Source organism: Rutilus rutilus (assembly GCF_951802725.1).
Source record: "Rutilus rutilus genome assembly, chromosome: 19".
Taxonomy (NCBI): domain Eukaryota; kingdom Metazoa; phylum Chordata; class Actinopteri; order Cypriniformes; family Leuciscidae; genus Rutilus; species Rutilus rutilus.
In genome coordinates, this window is record NC_140232.1 from 29563681 (window position 1) to 29584368 (window position 20688).

At 38.8% G+C, this 20688-nt stretch overlaps 1 protein-coding gene across 2 annotated transcripts in view; it reads right to left on the reverse strand.

The window, feature by feature from the left end:
- Positions 1–399: 399 nt before the first annotated feature.
- Positions 400–20688, reverse strand: part of tafa5l (TAFA chemokine like family member 5, like) — a 42938-nt gene continuing 22649 nt past the window's right edge. Inside the window, exons 5-6 of one of the 2 annotated variants that reach the window (XM_084388581.1) lie at positions 5515–5562; positions 400–1271 (exon numbers count right to left, since the gene is read on the reverse strand). In XM_084388581.1, the coding sequence (XP_084244707.1) occupies positions 5539–5562 (24 nt within the window). In that variant the 3' untranslated portion in view covers positions 400–1271; positions 5515–5538. The remainder of the gene's footprint in view (positions 1272–5514; positions 5563–20688) is intronic. The other variant, XM_084388580.1, reaches the window with a different exon arrangement.

Below are 20688 nucleotides of genomic sequence, written 5' to 3' on the forward strand. Positions count from 1 at the left end.
GGTTCAAATTTTGCAGTCAGTTGAGCAGGATTACTCAACACCTACAATGCCACTGGCACCTGTTAGATGAGGTATAAGTGGACTTGGTGACGTCAACCAAAGTAGGATTAACATGCACCAATGAATTTTGCACAATGAGACCAATGTCTATATACTAAGTAGGTCAATTTTGCCTTTTTGAAAACATGAATCAGCATTTGCAAAGCATTTAACATAAGTTTTTACGCATTTATGTTATGTTTAAATTAATACTTTTATTCAGCAGGGATGCACTATATAATAAGATAACCAATAAGACCAGAAATATTTATTAATAACTCAAAACGATGCATTATGACTTCATGTTGACTTTAAGCAGCGAATCAGCGTGGCCCATGGAGAGACTCCTCAAAGCGTTGTGCACATTTACATGGACACACCCTTTATTTCCTATCTAGGTCAACATCCCATTGCAAGTGTCAATTTACAGTCAAAATAAAGTATTGATAGAAACGATATATCCATTAGAGACAGACATTTAAAGCAGAGAGTGAAAGAGACGCCCCAGAGAGGAAGGGACAGATGACATCCACACATTGTTTGCTAATCTTTAAATCACCAATGATTAGAGTTGACGGCATCAGTGCATTGCCATTCGCAGACAGAGCTCAACAGCACACAATCCATATGTTCAAACCACGTGAGGTCAAATCTACAGGATACATCAGTCATCTGCTGCTTTCTCCGCTTTTCTCAATTCTCTATTTGAAAGGAAAACACGTTATATCCCTTTACACAGAGGTGATCTCTGGTGTATATTTAAAGGTCTCTGCACATCCTTGGCCTTTTGTCGATGACATGTCCTCGCTCTGAAGACGCAGTCGGGGTCCATCGAGATCGTTCTTAAGCAACACCCTCGCAGCTGTTCACAAGGAACTTATATAATCTTGCGCGAACAGTCTTCTCTGTCTGCTTAGCTGGAAAGCGAGTGAAATGTTCTCCTAGCCAATGTATCTCAAGATCAAAACAGAAACAGTTGAATTATGTCAAGTTTTCACTAAGAAAGGTTGCACGTCCCCTGCTGTGAGATGATGGTGGCTGCTGGGACTCGATGACCTGCAAGTAACAGTAGAGATGCTTGACTGATGGTGCACGGGTTCCATTTCCTGTTTGAGGGTGATGTGGATTTGGGCAGCTGATATCTTTAGCTCCGAGATGAGAGGGTGGACACAAATGTGTGGGGGCTGATGGATGATTCCTGTTTGTCGTCGCTCCTGTGAATGTCAGCAAACCTGTGCACACACAAAGAGAAAAGCATCGACGAGGACATTAGGGAAATGCATTTTGTGGCATGATCAAAGGCAAGAAAAAACGACATGCATTACCTTTTCCTGCCTCGTCTTTTCATGTTTGTTGATCTTGTGTGGCTCTTTTGTTTGTGTTTACTTAGTGAATGATGATTTTTATATGACAGCATTCTGAAGAGCATCTGCTTTGAAAGGCACATGCTTTTTGAAAAATGTAAATGGCAGAGGGTGAATGCGCGTGTTCTTTAGCAAGAAAGCCTTAGCAAAATGATTATTTGGTTACACACAGGCCTTTCAATGTGGCTGCGCACATCGTGTGTCAGTTTTTTTTTAAAGGGAAATAATTATGCCACCCGTTGTCTGTCTTGAGTGTTAATTCACATTTGGAGAATTAAAATTGAATATGTAAATAACATTGCCTGTGCGGTAATCAGCATTGTTTCCTCCGAGCTGCTGTCCTGCTAAGATATTCACTTATTTTAAATACAATCATGCTTTAGTACAGTCCTCAGCTCTATTTTAATCAACGTTCATAATTAATCTTTCGGTAACACTTTAGAATACTGTTCCGTCATTAATGAATAACTACACGGGAACAAATGAGTAACGCAATATTAACATTCTAGTAACTACTAAAGGTTCTTTATTGGCATCTATAGCCGCTTTCCGACCAAGTAGTTACAGGAACTTAGTTATAGGAACTGTCCACTTCTAAACAGTTCTATGAACTACTCTCCCCCAAACTCGGTTTTGCTGTTTGCGTTCGCACTGGCCAAGTGGCCATAGGAACTGGTAGGAGGGGTAAGGGAGTGACGCAAGCACGGCGACTTTTATTTTGATGGAGCGACGGACCTTTATTTTGACGGCGCTGAGAACGCCAGAGCAAACAATGCTCGCATTCTGTGTTCATTAGTTAGCGATCTGTCTAACAGTACTGTTTAACATGTTATTAGATAGATTTGTAATAGAAAGTACACAGTATATGAAAAAAAGTTAATAGTGATGTCCAGTGTTGCTAGCTGAGCAGAAATACATAATCATGTTTGACTTGGTCCCCTCGAAGTTGCGTTGGATTTTCTCTTCAGCATAAAGGTTTAGAGGCCCAACTATCACTGTTTTCCATGTTTGTATCTAGTTTCTGGAGTAAATATATAGGCTATAATCTGTGTGTTTACATATAGCTGTTTTAAAAATGGCAGGTGCTGGTGTTCCGCGTGCGTTCGGTCATCAGCGTACACTAACGTCACGAGTAGTTCCTATAGTGCTGGTTTAGACCCTACTCTGAAGTAGGAGCTAAATTAGTTTCTCCAAATGGAGTTCCTAGAACTAAAGTCGTTCCTAGTCGGCGTGTTCGCACCGCAGGAACATACGGGTACTTTAGCCAATAGTTCTAGGAACTGTGAAAAGGTTCCTCCGGTCAGAAAGCGGCTTATGATTCCGTGAGGAACCTTTAACATCCATGGAAACTTCCCCTTACACAAGTTTCTTTACAGCGGAAAAAGGTTCTTTAGATTATTAAAATGTTCTTCACACTAAGAAAAAAATGGTTCTTTTAAGAACTGTTCACTGAAAGGTGGTTCTTCTATGACATCTCTGTGAAAAGCCCCCTTTTGAACCTTTGTTTTAAAGAGTATATTAACTAACAAGAAACTCGAATTAGAAGGCAATGGTGCTCACTTGAATGCGGTAGTTCACTATTAGCTAATACTACTATTTTTTCATACCTCCCAAAAGGACTACAAAGAACTATACAGTTCATAATTAATGAGAGTAATGCATAATGTATTATTCATTCTAAATTGAAGATCATGGGAACCCACCAGTAATGACTCAAGTATTACCAAATCCTTCAGTAGGAATTACTATTTGGAGCAGTATTCTAAAGTGAAAAGCATGATAACTCCCTAATATCGACTGAAGTCATTGATTTTTGTAAGGTTTTGGATAGTAATTACTCAAGTGTTACTACATCCTTCTAAAGGAATTATTAAATATTTGGAACAGCATTCTAAAGCGAAAAGCATGATAGTGACTGAAGTCATTGCAAGCTTTTCAAGTTTCTTTTTGGATTAGTAAATTTCTCCACAGAAACCCTGACGCGCATCTGCAAAGGGACGGATGGCCCGACGAAACGTTGTGTTGTCGTAGGAAAGGAATGTGGACAAACGTTAACATCCTAAAATTTTGGACCCACTGCTCCTCGTTAAAGCCAATATTTAAGCACAATACGCTCCCACCAGTCCCGAGATCTCTCTCGCACACAATAACTGAAGCATATGCGCAGGCTGCAATGACGGCACTTTTCGTCCTCCTCCGGCTCATAATAATGGTGATGTTTGGCGAACTTTCCATAGGCCTTTATCGCAGAGCTAGCATCAAGCATATTTCGCGTTCGTCCATCTGTGCAAGAGAATTTAACCCTTTAAGCATGCGCAATGTTTCAGATAGTATGGCAAGTGTAAACACATGAATCGGATACAGTTGAAAGAACGTGTAAACGGACGGTAAATTGGGCATCAAGACCTGCAGTGTAAACAAGGCCTTATTTTCAGAATAATAACAAGTTAACTTTTTTTATTTATTAATTTAAACTAATTATTGGGCTATAATTTTTTACCACCCTCCACGCCTGGCATGCTCTGAAGCCCCCCTGGGGAGGCGCGCCCCACACTTTGAAAACCCCTGTTCTACAGTTTCAGCAAAAGAAATGTTCCAGTTCTAGAATAGAGCATAAATTATATTAACTCTAAAATTTTATAAAAGACATTGAAATGCCAAAATGTTTTCCAAAAATAATAATTGTAAAGGTAACAGGTTGTCAAGGCAACCATCAGGCTTTCAGTGTTTCCATCTAAATAGGTGAATTGAAAACAATTATGCAATTATCTCACTTTTTTATGGCAGTAAGTTTGTGAATCCCAGAGTTGAAGAAAAAAGATCATATCAGTTCATTGCGGTTTAACTAACAATCCCCAGAATTTATAATTTATTTGTAAATCAGACATTCTCCCACATTACCCAGATACATTTTTTATGCACGCCAATGCAATTGCCATAATCAGAACACAATTTTGTCCATTCCAGTTCCTCTCCATGTAAATATTTATGGTGCTCTTTCTTTGCTGTTTCTCCATCTACTCGAGATTACCTTGTGATACATGTGGCGCTCTCTTGAGAGAGGAAGACGCACTATGTTGGAAATGGTGATAACACTGACTAGAACGGCCATAGAGAATTTGATTTCCTAGAACCACCGTTGAGTCCACAAAGCCTACAATCCGCCCTAGAAGTCTTACACAACAGCTTCCCTCTGAGATGTTCCTTTAAGTGCTCACTCTGGACCCTTTTATAATGGAGTTTTTCAATAAAAACTCTTCCCTTATGACTAGCTTTTTAACAAAGTGCTTTTGTTAAAAGTTTGACTGTTGGAAAAACACTGGCGTGAAAAGTTATTGTTTCCCAAAGGACACCTTTCAATACAGAAAAACTGGTGTTATATTAACAGAACAATATTCAGCATTTTATTTTGCAATGTAATGGAAAGACTGGAAAGCTATTGCTCAGAAACTGACAGGTGCTAATTGCCTCAAGGATTAACATACATTTATGCAAATTTCTGTCCTCATATTATCCTCCCGCACTGCAAAACTAGTCTTTCCCAAGCCATGTACACTCGATGGGAATCGCTTGAAGCATGACGGAAAGACAAACAACAGCTGGCATGTAAATATATCTTGTTAAATATAACCGTATCTCCTTCTTTGCTACCATCAGGCCATCTGCAATCGCTACTGAGGCAGAGCGCAAGAGATTTTGGGTTTCAGCTCACGTCCTGCGACATCATCTTCTCCCTTCATCTCCCGATCCGCGGCAAAACCGGCGCCCCCAGCTGCCCTCTAATCCTGCTTTAGCCCTTCTGCTGATCAGGTGCGTCACTCTTAACACAACTTCATCAACGCCGCCGGGGCACAATTGGCTGGATAAATGATAAGATTTCCACTCGATTTCTGCTTTGCCTTATTCCACCTCTGTACCTCTGCTCTGTATCTGTCATGTTGCTTTAAAGCAAACGCTATGATAGCGCTCTTGTCGTTCGCCACGTTTTGTCGCTGTTCTGCTTCGGACCTGCTCGCTAGACGACCTCCGTCATCGCATATTAGATTCAGAGACAATGATGGCTTACTAAGGAAAAGCAAATAAGAGATAATCTTACTGAAGCACCACTCACCTCCTCACAGCAATCTCAAGTCCTTTAGGATGGCTCCTTGGGCAGAGGCTATTAAAAAAGAGAAAGAAAATAGAGGTCAGATATTTCACTAGACTGCGTTATCTCTACTTACGATATCAATTAATAAATGTCAGAAATGTTTCATCATTAAAATTCTACCAAATAACATGAAAAACTGTGTAAGGGTGATTCTCAAAATATGGTGACACGATTTAAAATGGTCAAGAAACTCCATATAAAAGGTATCATTCCATAACAACCATTTATTTAAGGGTTATTTCACCACCGGAAAGATGAATGTGTATTTAAATTGGGTCATTTATGTAGTAGAAATGTGAAATTATTTTAGAAGTTGGTGCCTTCTAGACTGAGAAAAGCCAGAAAACCCAGTATTTTTGGCTCATGTGGATGAAAGAGAACAACTCCCAGAATGCACTTGCTTCGCTGCCCTACGAGGCCTACCGGTTACAGAGGGCAGTATCGGAAGAAATGATAGAACTAGGCTACTAGTTGACTCGAAACTGAAAAGACGCCGTTTTATCGTGAGATCCCACCCCCTATGGGCGGGTTGAAAACATGCAAAACTAGCTCCTCCTACTGGCTGTAGTCTCTAGCCTCTGGCCATATCCCTTAATCGCTGTTAAAAAAGGATAACATTTTGTTATTTTGACCCCAAACTTTTAAAGCGCGATTGCATAAGGAAATATACATTTTTTAAATGGAAAACTATATATCATTTTTTTTATTTACTTCTCAACTATACATTTATGCTGTGTTTGTGCAGTAAATAGGTAAAAAACTTCAAAATTTCCACAAAATTACATAACTAGGCCATAAATTGGCTCATGAAAAGCTTGTTCCATGTTGCATATGTGACATTTTTCAGATTTATGCCAGTTTAGTTGATTTTATTTGCCAATTTCTATAAAAATGCTCTCTGTTGCAGTGACATACGTGTGTGTTTGTGTGTGTGTGTATGAGATAGAAAGTTCGTTCCACTTTGGGTTTATGCTCTAGGACCAGACCTTTATTTAAATGTGAATTTTTTTTGATTTATGCCAGTTTTGTTTATTTTATTTGCCAATTTCTGTAAAAATGCTCTCTGTTGCAGTCACATACATGTGTGTGTTTGTGTGTGTGTGTGAGTGTGTGTGTATGAGATAGAAAGTTTGTTCTACTTTTTATTTATGCTCTAGGACCAGACCTTGGTTTATTTGTAAAAATTTTCAGATTTATAATGGATTTACTTTTATTTTTTTGACAAACAAAATTTTTAAAAGTCATTTTTTTCATTTTCCCATTCATTTTCAATGTGGGGTCATTTTGACCCCAAACAGCTTAAATGGTACTTTTTTTTTTACACACCTTTAGAACAACCAAATCAAGCCCAGTTTTTTTGTGCATGTTTAGATAGATTATTTAGGAAAAGTCACAGAGTTTCATGCCCTGAGATGAAGGTAACACTTTTAAAAAATGAAGGAAAAGTCCATTGGGGACCCCAAACAGCGATTAAGGGATATATATATATATATATATATATATATATATATATATATATATATATATATATATATATGTATATAGGCCTATATATATTTTATTTTTTGTGTTATAATTTATGTAGCTGAATCTGACCAGTGGCATGTGTTTTGAGATTATATTGAAACCATATTATTTTGAGAATTTATCCAGTGTTGCAACCCTTTCCTAAAAATAAAATAAAAATAACAAAAGTCAAGTTGTTCTTCATGATTAGTAGCAATGTCAAAATGTTAATATTTACCACTTAGCTTTCTGAAATTTAGATTTTTGAAATTTCTATCTTGACAATGACCATAGACTGTAAAAAAATATGGACGTAGTGTCCGTGAAGTCACCCGTATGTTTCTGAAGAGCATTTTTGAAGCCCAAAGTGGGCGGAGCCGGCCATCTCCATCTTGGCAGCGCGTCATTGCACATCACTCCCGGTTAACCCGAGATTAGCCGAGTTGTTTTTTATTTTTTGGGATTAGCTGAGGTGACGGCTAACAGACAGCAGACAAACGGATGGTAGTGACAGTGGTGGCAACCCACCTGTCAATCAAGTGGCCATGCCCTTAATTATGCAGAACTTTAAAATAACCCCCCTCACTGTTGTCATGAAGGGCAAAATTTGCTATATAGACCAAAATCACTTTTTGTAACAGGCTGTACACATATTTTTGGGGCATTTTAACATGGGGTTTATGGGATTGACTCTCTTTTGGAGCCTGTCTCTAGCGGCCAGTCGATGAATTGCAGTTTAAGTCACTTCTGTGTTCCAGAGAGAGACAGGAAGGTTGTCGCTTGACAATGACCCACAAAAGACAATCCCATCCACCCACCCACCCATCCACCCATCCATCCAACCACCCACCCACATCATTTCCACTGAAAGATAAGGCCAAGTTAGAAGTGATCTTAGTTAGTTGCTCTCCAACATTGCCAGACTGTCTGCAACACTCTCAACCCTGCTAATGGTGGTAATACAAGTCCTCTGCTGTCTGGTTTATGCTCTGAAAGCACCTCAAATTAGCCAGCACTGTATTCTGCACTTCACAGGGCTTTTTTGTGAAGTCTTTACTCTCAGATCAAGTTGAAGAAACTTCCAACTTTCCACTTGCTCATTCAATGTTTATAAAAACCTCTTAACCCCTCAAGACTTCGAGTCCCTCATTGGCAAGCTCATGGCTCTTGGAACCGCCACATTCATTGGCATGCAGAAGGCACTCTAAGCTGTTCGTTGGCACCCGTGCTGATTGGCTCGTCACCGAGTCATTCACAATGGTGTTGACAGTGCCCGTGATTCTATGGGTAGAGCTGGTTTTTCCAGTGCCCGCCTGCCCGTATGCCTCTCTGCCCTGGAAGCCTGGCGCTATCTGTGAAACCCTTCACGCAGTGCATCTGATCTGCTGCACCTCTCCTCAAACATGTCATCTAAATGCTAAGCACTCATGCGGCATTGTTAAATGAAAACAACAAGAACAGCAAAAGCAAACAAGAAAATCCTGCAACTAGCTGCAAGCTTTTTTGATTTGATTTTTTCCAATTTCTGTTCTTCAAGATCCTAGACACATTCTTCCTTCACCTCGAGATGTGAGGAGAATTCTGAGAGTGTTATCACGTAAGCTCAGTGCACACTACTGTATATGATTTTCTGCCACAGCTTTGCTGTCTGAGACAAACTTTGGGAATTATCTTTGATTGCTTGGTGTGACATGATCGACAGCGGGTTAATTGCTTTGGCAGTGAATCTTAGCCTCAGATGAAGTTTGAGCAACAGTCCTCCAGTGTCAAATGAAGAACTTGTCTACAAGATAAGCAAGATAAATACAATGTTCATTAGAGTTCTCATTATTACAATTGTACTAAAAATGACCTCAAAATCCTTCTTTCAGCCAGCGTGAGCCAACAAATTGTAATTTAGCTGTGCGTTGTAATTGTAATTTATCATTAGCATGTTAATGATGACACAACAGTGTACAACAGTGCCCAACCACTTTTTCTGGGAGTATTTTTCCCATTGGGATTTTTTAAAAAGTCTTTATTTAACAATTTTAAGCCTTGAACCAAAACCACCAGCTACGAGGTGAAACATCAGACAAAAAGACTGTAAACTTCATGACTTTCTTGTTACCCTTTCTTTTAAGGTGCCCTTGTTACACTGTAATTATGTATGCTGACTATGGTTGGGAATCATCTGAATTTTATCGATTTCGATTCTTATCGCTTCCTAATTTTGATTCCAATAAGGTAAAAACTGAACAAAAAACAAACAAACAAAAAACATGAACAAATACCAACAGGCTAAAGAACACTTACACAAGGAACTTTTTGCCTATGGTTTGAAAATACCATAGCAAAAGCAACTAGTCTAACTAACATACATTTCAAGCATTATTAAAGACAAGTAAACACTTAGTAATTAAAGAACAAATAAAAAAAGAGCAATCACACAAATAAATACAACTGAACAAAGATACGATTAAAATAAACAGTGTTTAAAGATTTTCAGGTATAGCAACTGTAATCAAAAGTAAAATAACACTGCACTTTATGAATAAAATGTACAGTATACATTACACAAAGTTACATAAGTTATACAGTCAAGAACAGCAAGTGAAGTTTCTTTGTCTTTTGTTGTTTGTTGTTAACGTTATAATAGAGACAGCAGCAGCGATATCAGGCTGCTGTCACTTTAAGAGCTGCACGGATCCAATATACTGTTGCACGTGCGTTTTAACCAACTGTGTTTACAAGGCTATTTTAACAGAGCACAGAAACAGCACAGACAACAGTGCGTGAATGGTTTAAAATCACATTAAAATAACTTTCTGTGAGCGCTGAAAACAGCGCACGAGTCTTCTTATTACTAAGTACACTGTAAAATAAAGTGTTACCACGGCTTTACTGAGGGAAAGAATTACATAATTGCGAATTACATCAAATAAAACTGGAGAAATACAAAACTATTGATTTAAAGATAATAATTTTGTATATAGAAATAATATATTTTGAATTATTAATTATGCATGCAACTATTTAATAAGTTTGATAGAGTAAGAAAACGGACTCAATTACATCATTAACTGTGTTTCATGGGAGTGGGCGGGTGCTCAAGAGTGCTCGCGATTCTCTGATTGGTAGAGATTTCTCAGAGGAATCATAGGTAATGCAGATTTCAACAGGAATTCTTTAAAAAATAAGTTGAAATAATACGGACTGACAGAACAAACGCATAAGCCATCCGATAACAACCTCGTAAGTCACAGTAGGTCTTGTCTTTAAAGGTTTATACATTTTTGTTCAAAATCAGCTCCTGCAAGGAGAACATTTATAGGATTTTTACTTCTGAAACCCGACTGTTGCACCCTTTTGATGATGTAAAACGCCCCGTCAGTGCTCAGTTGTTACACAAATCTGATCTTACTGGTGTCATATATCGTAAAATCATAAAGTACAGAAAAGAAATTCACATGGTGTTATGCATATCGGTGCAGGGATGGCTTGCTTCTAACAGAAAAATCATTGAGAGAAGCAGCCATGACCGCACAGTCCTGCTTCTTACGACTGAGTTCCTCCAGTGCTTTATGCTCGACTTGATATTGATTTGGTGACACCAACTCTGAGAAAAAACTGCTGAGGCAGCTATTGTGGGAAGCACTATTAACTGTTCATGCTAATTAATGGGCTAAATAGGTGAATGCGGTCTCATGTGGTAAAGACGGAAAGAGGCAGTAAGAGGACAGAGGGACATGTGGAAAGAATAAGCCATTTCTTGTGTCGGCAAACAATCGGATGAAACAGCTCCTCTGTTAGCATGTTACCACAGGGGATTGTGTGCTGCCACAGTACTGTGAATGTCGTAGGGCATTAGTCTGCAAGAGGAAGATGAAGAGTATGTAAACTTGCCTGCTAGCAGAGAGGCCCAGATTACAAATGTGTACTCTGCTAATTGAGCGGATTAGCTATCATTAGCGCAAATGATGATACTGCTCCAGGTGTTCACATTGCAGGAGGTAAAAAGTGCTTAACAGAGACAATATTATTAACAGTAACACTATTTACTCTCTGAAAGAGATTCCCTCTGTATTTACTCTGAAAGAGTAAACCGCCCCATCTTTCATTTTATGGACAAATAACCCTAGACATTTTTCAATATGTCTTCTACAGAAGAAAGAAAGTATACAGGTTTGAAATGATATGTGGATGAGTTAATGATGATTTTTTTTTTAATATTTAGAATATCAGATTAGCATTTTTTTATGTGGTGACACTTTACAATAAGGTCTAATTTGTACCAGATAATTCATATCATGAACAAACAATGAGCAACATTTCTTCATTGCATTTATTAATCTAGGGATTCATTGTTAATTTACAAACATATTCAAAATACATGCACTGATGCTTATTTTCATGATGTGTGAAGCAGGCCTATGGAAAGCATTTGGAAGAGTGTGGCCGTTCAACCTCATGCCGTTTAGGCAGGGATTAGTGATTTTGTAACCGTGGGAGACGTGCATTAACACACCCGTGTTAGTCTCCATTTCCACAGTAACAGCAGTCAAAGCGACACGTGTCCTTTGCGGGAGGCGGCGAGGGCCGTTCTTCCGACTGGCCTCGACTGGATTTTGAATTTAAGGTTTGATTAATCTCCTCCAGTGGCTGTGAGTGGAGCAATTAAGGCAATTATAAATCACTGGCAAACTGCAGGGACGAACCTGATGGGTAATATAGCGTATATTGATAGAGTAGCCTTTGAAAATGACTGCTAAACTCCAGTCAGCCAATAGTTAGGAGACATTTTTCAGGCTTTATCCAGCATCTCAATGAAATGAATTTCAAAAGGAGGCTAGATTCCCTGGTGCGATATGTGCTTTTCAAGCCGCCTGTGGGAGAGCAGGTCACAATGGAGGGAGAGCCTTTCTCTCTCTTTTTTTTTTCTTTTGTTCTCTGCTCGATGCAGGGCTCCCATGACAAAGAGAGTTAATACAATTAATAAATTAACAGACGCATATATGAACTGGTAAAAGGGTCGTTTAGAGATATAGTTTAATCCCAGCTGCATATGATCATCTCTTGCCATTCAAATTCTTTGAGGCATCGCAATTTCAATCACTTCAAATGCATTATTGAAAGCACCTTCTTTTGGAAGATGTTTCAAATGAATTTTTCATCCTGTTGGTTTTCCTGTAGTAGAAGAGCTAACACTCTAGTCTCGGTATGCTAATAGGCTGTGTCTTCAAATCTTCAAATAAATCCAAAACAGTAGCGGGGGCCTTTGAGAAGGACGATATTAGACGTCCTCTGATCACGGCCTGATAGACCCGCAGCAAACATCTCCGAAATATTCCTCTGGGAAATGTGAAGCGCTGCATGTGGGATGCAAAAACCATAGTTCAAAGAAACCCTGGCAATCCTTCAGATGGAAAATGGCCTAAACGTGGTTTAAGTGACGAGGCGGCTGGCTGAGAGGGGCTTCTGACGGGAAAGAGAAGAGGCCAAAAACATAAAGGAATCGTTTTAAGAGGGAGAGGTGGTGAGGGAGGAGAGTTTCTGAAATCAAGAATGATGCATGCTAAGAAAACTCAAAAGAACAGAACGCGTGCTTAATTCACTCAAACCTTAACAAGGCAATCTGTATCTGTCGACCCAAACAGAAATGGCACATTTAGATGTAATTGCCAGTGTTGTGCTGCGCTCATTCTCTGTGCTCTGAAATAAACGGAAACATTTTGATATTGATTAGAGGCAAGCTTTGATAAGGCAATTACTCGTAACGATCTCTTGAGCACCAAATACATAATGAGACTTGCATGGATGTGCTCAGGGCTTTTCAATCAAACCTGTTTTGACATTGTAGGCATACACTTGTTGTCCTAAATTGTAGGTTTTATATGACTATAAATAGATTTATTTTACTTGACAAGAATTTAAATATTTGCAGAGAGCAACAGTGAAAAATGTAGGGCCTATATTTGACACTCAAAGCCTTTTATCAATGCATTTTTTATCTTCTCCAACACTGGGAGATTTTTCAATGTTTTTTTTTTGACAAGTGAACAAATATGCCAGTGCAGTAAGACAATATTATATTACAAATACAAACAAGTCAAAATATCTTGCTTCCCAAGAAAACATATTCTGTTGTAGGGTTTTATTAAAAGGATAGTTCATCCAATAATGTACATACATACGCTGCTAAAATTGTGTCATATTTAATAAACCTTGTATCATTTAAAATCTGTATGAATCTATTTTTCTCAAATTAGAAATCACTGGTAACCAATATTGTGTGGTTACATACTTTATTAATCCACAGCCTGCGACAGCAGATAAAAAGTTAGATAGATTTCCTAGCGTCACTCTACTGAGAGAAAAGGTGTTTTCTTTTTTGCTAACACCTTGCCACTTCAATTACAAAAAAACATCCCACGCTGGCATTCGACTAATGTATTTCACTCAATTATGAATAAAGGCACACACCGCTGTGTCACACAGGCCCCTTTGAGGACCCACGGAGCTGAATTTGGATGCCCTCCTCCCTACGGATGAGGCGAAGAAGAATCAAATCAGGCGACCCGCTGCGCCACTCGCTCGGCTCCATAAATGTATTCAATAAAAAGAAGAGGGGAGGGGTTGAAAAGGGTACAGAATCTCAAAGGATTGCCAATTCTCCAGTGTGTCAGATATTTAGTGGCCTCTAACAGTGCAGGCGTGAGAGGAAAGCGAGCAGGCGGAGCGAGGGAGACGGCTCGTGGATGAGACGCTGTGTTTGCTCTGACCCTGTCGCAGCCGATCTCACCGAGACGGCCCCTACAACGGCTGGCTGAAAACAATCGCCTCATTCCTCCGCACCGCTCCGTCGCTCTTTCCCTCCCTCTGTACGTCTCCTTCATCCTTTCTCTCGGTGCTGATGACTGTGCAGTGACAGAGCAATGCCATTACCAAGAAGAAACCGAGGGGAGGCAGAGATTAAGACAGAGAAAGACACAACGTCAAAAAAAAAAAAAAAAAAAAAAAAAAAAAAAAATCACAGACAGAGAAGCAAGGGAGTAGCTTTGGTTTAAACACAGGTTTCGATTTGGAGGGGAATTCAACTTCTTTTTGGTGTTTGACTAAAATAGTGGTGTTTGTTTCTATATAATTGTATAGCTTGTAATAATACAAATGGTTAAAAGCAGCATTATAGAACCTAGAATAATAAAGAAGATAAAATAACAGGAAAATAATGCCCCAGTGAACACGCCTAAGGCAACAACAGCCTAGGATGAGCTAAGAAATGTTATTCTAACATGCATTTTTTACTCCTAATTCCATGTTTGCACAGCAGGGTTGTGCTTCATTAAAAACTGAATTGAGAATGTCTCATTTTATGCAAAAAGCCTTTAAAAAGCCTGAAGTTTGAAGGTTTAAATGACAGAATGACAGACAGACAGAAACGGCTCCTTGAACAAGAAAAATGTGATTTTGCCCATTGGGAATTGATTGGATCATTGGATTGCTGTGGTTTGCTATTGGTGTGATCTCATGTGAGTGACAGGTTGTCATCAGAGAAGAGAAGAGATGACACTGCATGAGGGAGGGGAAGTTATTATGATGAAAGATTACATGAATAAAAAATAAAAAATAAAAAGTGCACAGATAAATATTTTACAATAAACACTGCAAAATAGTCCATTTTGCTTTCAAGGTGACTTTAATTTTGATTTCATGTTATCTATCAAATCTGCACTCACGCAGAGAAGCTAAATAAAAGCAGACAGAGAAAACCCCATGTTGAGAAAACATCAGGTAAGCACATATAATGACCGATCCTTGTTCCCGCAAGAGCGTTGCGTTTTCACAGGGACTATAAATGACATGACAGCATGACTCAGTGGTTTGTGAGCGGACAGAGTTCACATGCCGCCCACCCACTCTCAAGCCCTTCTCCCCAGAAAACAGGACCCATTCGCACTCTCGTCCTCTTTGTTTCCTATTCATAGCCATCTCTGTGAATATCTCCACAGTGCATAACATGCCAAAGCAGTGGGCTCCTGAGACTATGGCAAATTTGAACCTTTCAGCAGTTCACTAGTGAAGACAAATGGCCGGCGTGTTTAGGGGCCCTCGTGAGTGATCTGTATTAATGTCTGGCAGGGATTCAGCATGCTGCATATGCTAACTCCATTAGCGGGTCAGAACCTGGCTCTGTCTGAATCCCCTGCACGCTGGGGGGGCTGAATATAGGAAAGTTGCAGGTGTGTGCATGCTACAGCAGAAAGACGGCATACGTATGCACACATAAACGACATAAACACACTCCATTTGCACACGTTTTCTGGAATCGAGCCTACGAATAACCACTCTGTGCTTGTGGACCGTCTGTTTCTGTTGATTCTGTTGCCACCCCATGATGCATTTGCTATTCAGTCATCTTTGCATAATATGAATACAGCAATTCTGTAACACAAATGCAATCCAATGTTGTTGCAAATTGCACAAATTGCAGTCCCACTGCATTCTGTGACATACACGTATGAGCAGACTGGATTTATGACTAGTTGCTATTAAGTTAAAGGGCTAGTTCACCCAAAAACATAATTTACTCACCCTCACATTGTTCATGTTCGCTGAACAATGTTTATATGTGAATAAAAGCCTGAATTCAATCTGTTTATCATATAAAGTGATATATTCTCTTCAGAAATTTGGACTAAACCACTCAATTCATATTGATTAGTTTTGCAATCTCTTTATGAACTTTTTGAAACACAAAGTGTCAGTTGTGTAGCTGTCAATGGAGGGACAGAAAGCTCTCAGATTTAATCAAAAAGATCTTCATTTGTTTTTCGAATATGTACAAAAGTCTTACTGGTTTGGAATGACATGAGGGTGAGTAATTGATGACCTTTTTGTAATTTTTGGGTGAACTAACAATTTAAGAAAATCTGCCAACAGAATAGTTATACAATGGCTATTTAAGAAATAGACTTAAATTGACTTTAAGTTGAAATTTTAGCCGTGCAGCTGCCATCGAGATGAATGGCTAAGCTAATGGATAGCTTTCTCCAGATATTACAAACAACCAATTTCCTACATAGCTGTGCTAGTTTCATTTTTCTCAAACCACTCTGTGGTCTTTTTCATCTTACATAATAAACTTAAAAACATTTCATGTCCCCTTATTTATTTATGTGGTAATCAGTCATGTAATAAATGATAATCAACAGTCAGTCAGGCATTAGCACAAAAAAAACCTTTAGGGCGATACAGGACCCCTCATCTTTGTGTCATGGTCCTGACCACACTATAGAAGATTGATTTTGTGACAAGGACCAGTGTGCGCATTTTGAGTAAATCTTATGTGCATTTAACTCTAGCAAATATGTATATATCTTTTGCCATTATTAATCATGTAAGGTCTGATAAATCATGTAAACTGATTAATGGTCGGGCAAATTTAATATTTTGCGATGAAACAGTTTATTGAGCCTTTAGGCCCAAAAAAAAAAAAAAAAAGCATAAGCAATTTTTATGTTTTGTATTATATTGGATACATCAGGCTTTTATGGCTCATATAGTATGATAAACATGGAGTTCATACTCGAGAAGGGAAAAAAATACCTCAGCTTTTTCCAGAGGCCCAAACGGAGTAAAACTTTTAGTGCAGTTGCTGATACTGTATTTATAAGGCTAAAACTTAAGATTAAATATTTAGAACATTACTTGCATAAAATGCATATAAACATCATTGATACTCTATATATCTCCCAATAATATGTCTTATTAAGATATTTAAATGCTTTGTTTTATGATCAAAGCTATGTAGTTTTCATTGTGGGGGCAAAACATATTATGATTGAGAGATGAACAAATAAATGTTCTTTGAAAGCCTCGCATTTTAACATGATGTATGGATAATCAAGTAAACCTAAGTTTCTTCAGTCCAGTAAATGTATTATGAACATTCTACGTACTGCCCTGGTTTCTAGATATCACCATCAGCCATTGAAAAACCCATATGGGTCAGCAACTGCAACATACAGGAATTACAACCTTCTTTATTCCAGGTCCACTGATTTATGAACCACCTGCTTCACTGGGTACTCATATTATCTTGCTAATTTCCTGCTAGACCTCACAATAAAGGCCATAACACTTTTCCAGAAGCATATCAATATCTTTCTAAGAATAGCTGTCACAAATCTGCTGAAAACGGCCTCTGCTGACACTGTAACACAGTAGCATTCAGTCCACCATAAAAAGAGTCATTTTGAAAGGATATACATGCTCTCACACAGACACACACACACACACACACACACACACCCCAATCGCAATCACCCACAAATGGACACTTATCCATAATCATGCACAGACGCAAAAATCTGTTCACACACAGGCACATTTCAACTCAATACACACTCATATAAGTAAACAACTCCCATGCAAACTCCTCTCTGCTGTCAGACTAGATTATATGGTGCAGGAAACAGGGGCATGAAATCTGCGGCAGCTGCCCCAGGCTGAGAGACACAAGGCTGCAGGCACATACACACACACACATGCCTACACAACGCCACACACACACTAACCAATGATGTACTGGCGAGTAGACAGACACACAGGAAGGAGGGTCAGAACAAGAGAGCTGAATTACACTCAAAAGTGAGCATCACTACGCCTAACTCGTTTCCAAGGCGCTTCAAGTGAGTCTCATAGGTGGCTATTGAAAAACAACACTAAGACATACATTACTGCCACTTATTAAGAATCTTTGATAACATTACAGCAAAAATGATACCTACAGCTGTAGCAAATCAAAGCTGCACAACACAACCAAATACCGAAACACTGCAAAATACTCACAACGCAACCAAATACAGAAACACGCTGCAAAATACTCACAACGCAACCAAATACAGAAACACGCTGCAAAATACTCACAACCAAATACAGAAATGTGCAGCAAATACTCAACACAACCAAATACAGAAACACGCTGCAAAATACTCACAATGCAACCAAATACAGAAACACGCTGCAAATACTCACAACGCAACCAAATACTGAAACGCACTGCAAATACTCACAGCGCAACCAAATACAGAAACACGCTGCAAAATACTCACAACCAAATACAGAAAAGCGCTGCAAATACTCACAACGCAACCGAAACCAGAAACACGCTTCAAATACTCACAACACAACCAAACACAGAAATGCACTGCTTATACTCACAACGCAACCAAATACAGAAACATGCTGCAAATGCTCACAACTCAACCAAATACTGAAACGCACTGCAAATACTCACAGCGCAACCAAATACAGAAACATGCTGCAAAATACTCACAACTAAATTCAGAAATGTGCTGCAAATACTCACAACGCAACCAAAAACAGAAACACACTGCAAAATACTCACAACGCAACCGAATACTGAAATGCACTGCAAATACTCACAACGCAACCAAATACTGAAATGCGCTGCAAAATACTCACAACACAACCAAATACTGAAACACACAGCAAATACTCACAGCGCAACCAAATACAGAAACACGCTGCAAATGCTCACAACTCAACCAAATACAGAAACACGCTGCAAAATACTCGCAACCAAATACAGAAACGCACTGCAAATACTCAAAACGCAACCAAATACAGAAACACGCTGCAAAATACAGAAACACGCTGCAAAATACTCCCAACCAAATACAGAAACGCACAGCAAATACTCACAACACAACCAAATACAGAAACACGCTGCAAAATACTCACAACCAAATACAGAAATGTGCTGCAAATACTCACAACGCAACCGAATACAGAAATGCACTGCTTATACTCACAACGCAACCAAATACAGAAACATGCTGCAAAATACTCACAACACAACCAAATACAGAAATGCACTGCTTATACTCACAACGCAACCAAATACAGAAACATGCTGCAAAATACTCACAACGCAACCAAATACAGAACCGTACTGCAAATAGGACAGAAACGTTTCAAGTGGACCCCAACAAGTGACGAACCTGGCTGATACATGCTTATTGTTCAATGTCTACTCATCAGGGGGGTGTGCGATGACCTAAAAGGTGAGTTTTTTTTAATTATTTTAACATCCTGAACATATGTTCATTGTGAGTATTTGGTTGCATTGTGAGTATTTGCAGCACATTTGTTTTCTTAATTTGCGTTCTTAATTTGATTTCTGAAAATATGTTTTCTTAATTTGCTGGTGCTTTTTTCTATTTACATGTGTCTTCCTCGGTTGCAGCACATTGAGCTCTCGCGGCCACCGTACATTTAAGCCTCGAGTGATAAAAATAGCAGGTTATTTATTAAATTAGCTCAGGTTTTAAAATGAATTGCGCCATTATCATGCGATCATAAATGATAAAATGACTTCATTTGCATGTGCACTTCGCTAACGGCCCTTTAGAAGAGCCCACTAAGAGCGTCTCCCTTCCGCAGTGCCCTTCAAATGTGCAAAAATGCTATTTGGAAGTTGCCCAGAGAAATAGTGAGAAAAAGAGAGAGATAGAAATAGAGATACCAGAGAAAAAATAAGATAATCTTAAAATCAACTTAAACCTGATAAACTTCTAAGTGAAACAAGATATTCTACAGAAATAAAAATGTGGGAAAGGACTTGATTTTATGAATCAGGAATGATTGGATTGTGAAAAGTGGGTGTTAAAATGGGTGGCGCAAGTTACTATAGGTGAACTTTTTTTTGGAATAACGTGCACTAAATAATTACGCACAATAAGATCAAGAACATGCATCAAAAAGTAAACAAGGTCAATTCTGAATTCATGTTTACTTTAAATGAACATGCAAACACACAAAAAGCACAGGCACGCATCAAACTTTGCAAATAAAGCCGTACTCACACCCTCAGTAACACATGAATGATTTCAGCTATTCTGCCTCTAACCCGAGCAGAACTGCACTGAGGCTGTTTCATATGCAGCCTCACTTCCCACTATGTGCCTTTTTCTTTTACGAAAACACCCTCTAATTCAGCATAATTGCTCCTTGTCATTTTGTGCAAAGCAACTCAAAAAAACAGAATGACTCAAGACATTATGGGGCAGGAGCCTGCAGGGTCAGCACAGCCCAAACACCCCCTGAGCTCAGCACTTATGCCTATGATGTACGCAACACATTACAAACAACGAATCACACCACAGAGCCCAATCCATCTCATGTACAGCCACTCACACAAGTAGGAGCCTGTCGAGATGAATTTTAAAAAACTTTCCTGAGACTGCACCCCAATTTGAATCTCAATTCATGCTGAATGCACAAAATAAAAATGTGACAATTTGCTCAACTGATATAGGCAAATTTATGGCAAAATAAAATTGTTTTTGCTGCTCTTGTTGTTGTTAAAGAAATAGACACAAATGCTATAGTGTACAGTTATGTCCAAGGGACAGGACATACCACAAGGTAAGATGTGATGTTTTTGAAATAAATTTCTTCTGCTCACCAATTCTGCAATTATTTGATTAAAAACACATTAAAAACAGCAATACTGTGAAATATTTGTAATATTTTTTAATATTTCCTGTGATCAAAGCTGAATTGTCAGCATCATTATTCCTGTCTTCAGTGTCCCATGATCCTTCAGAAATCATTCTAATATGC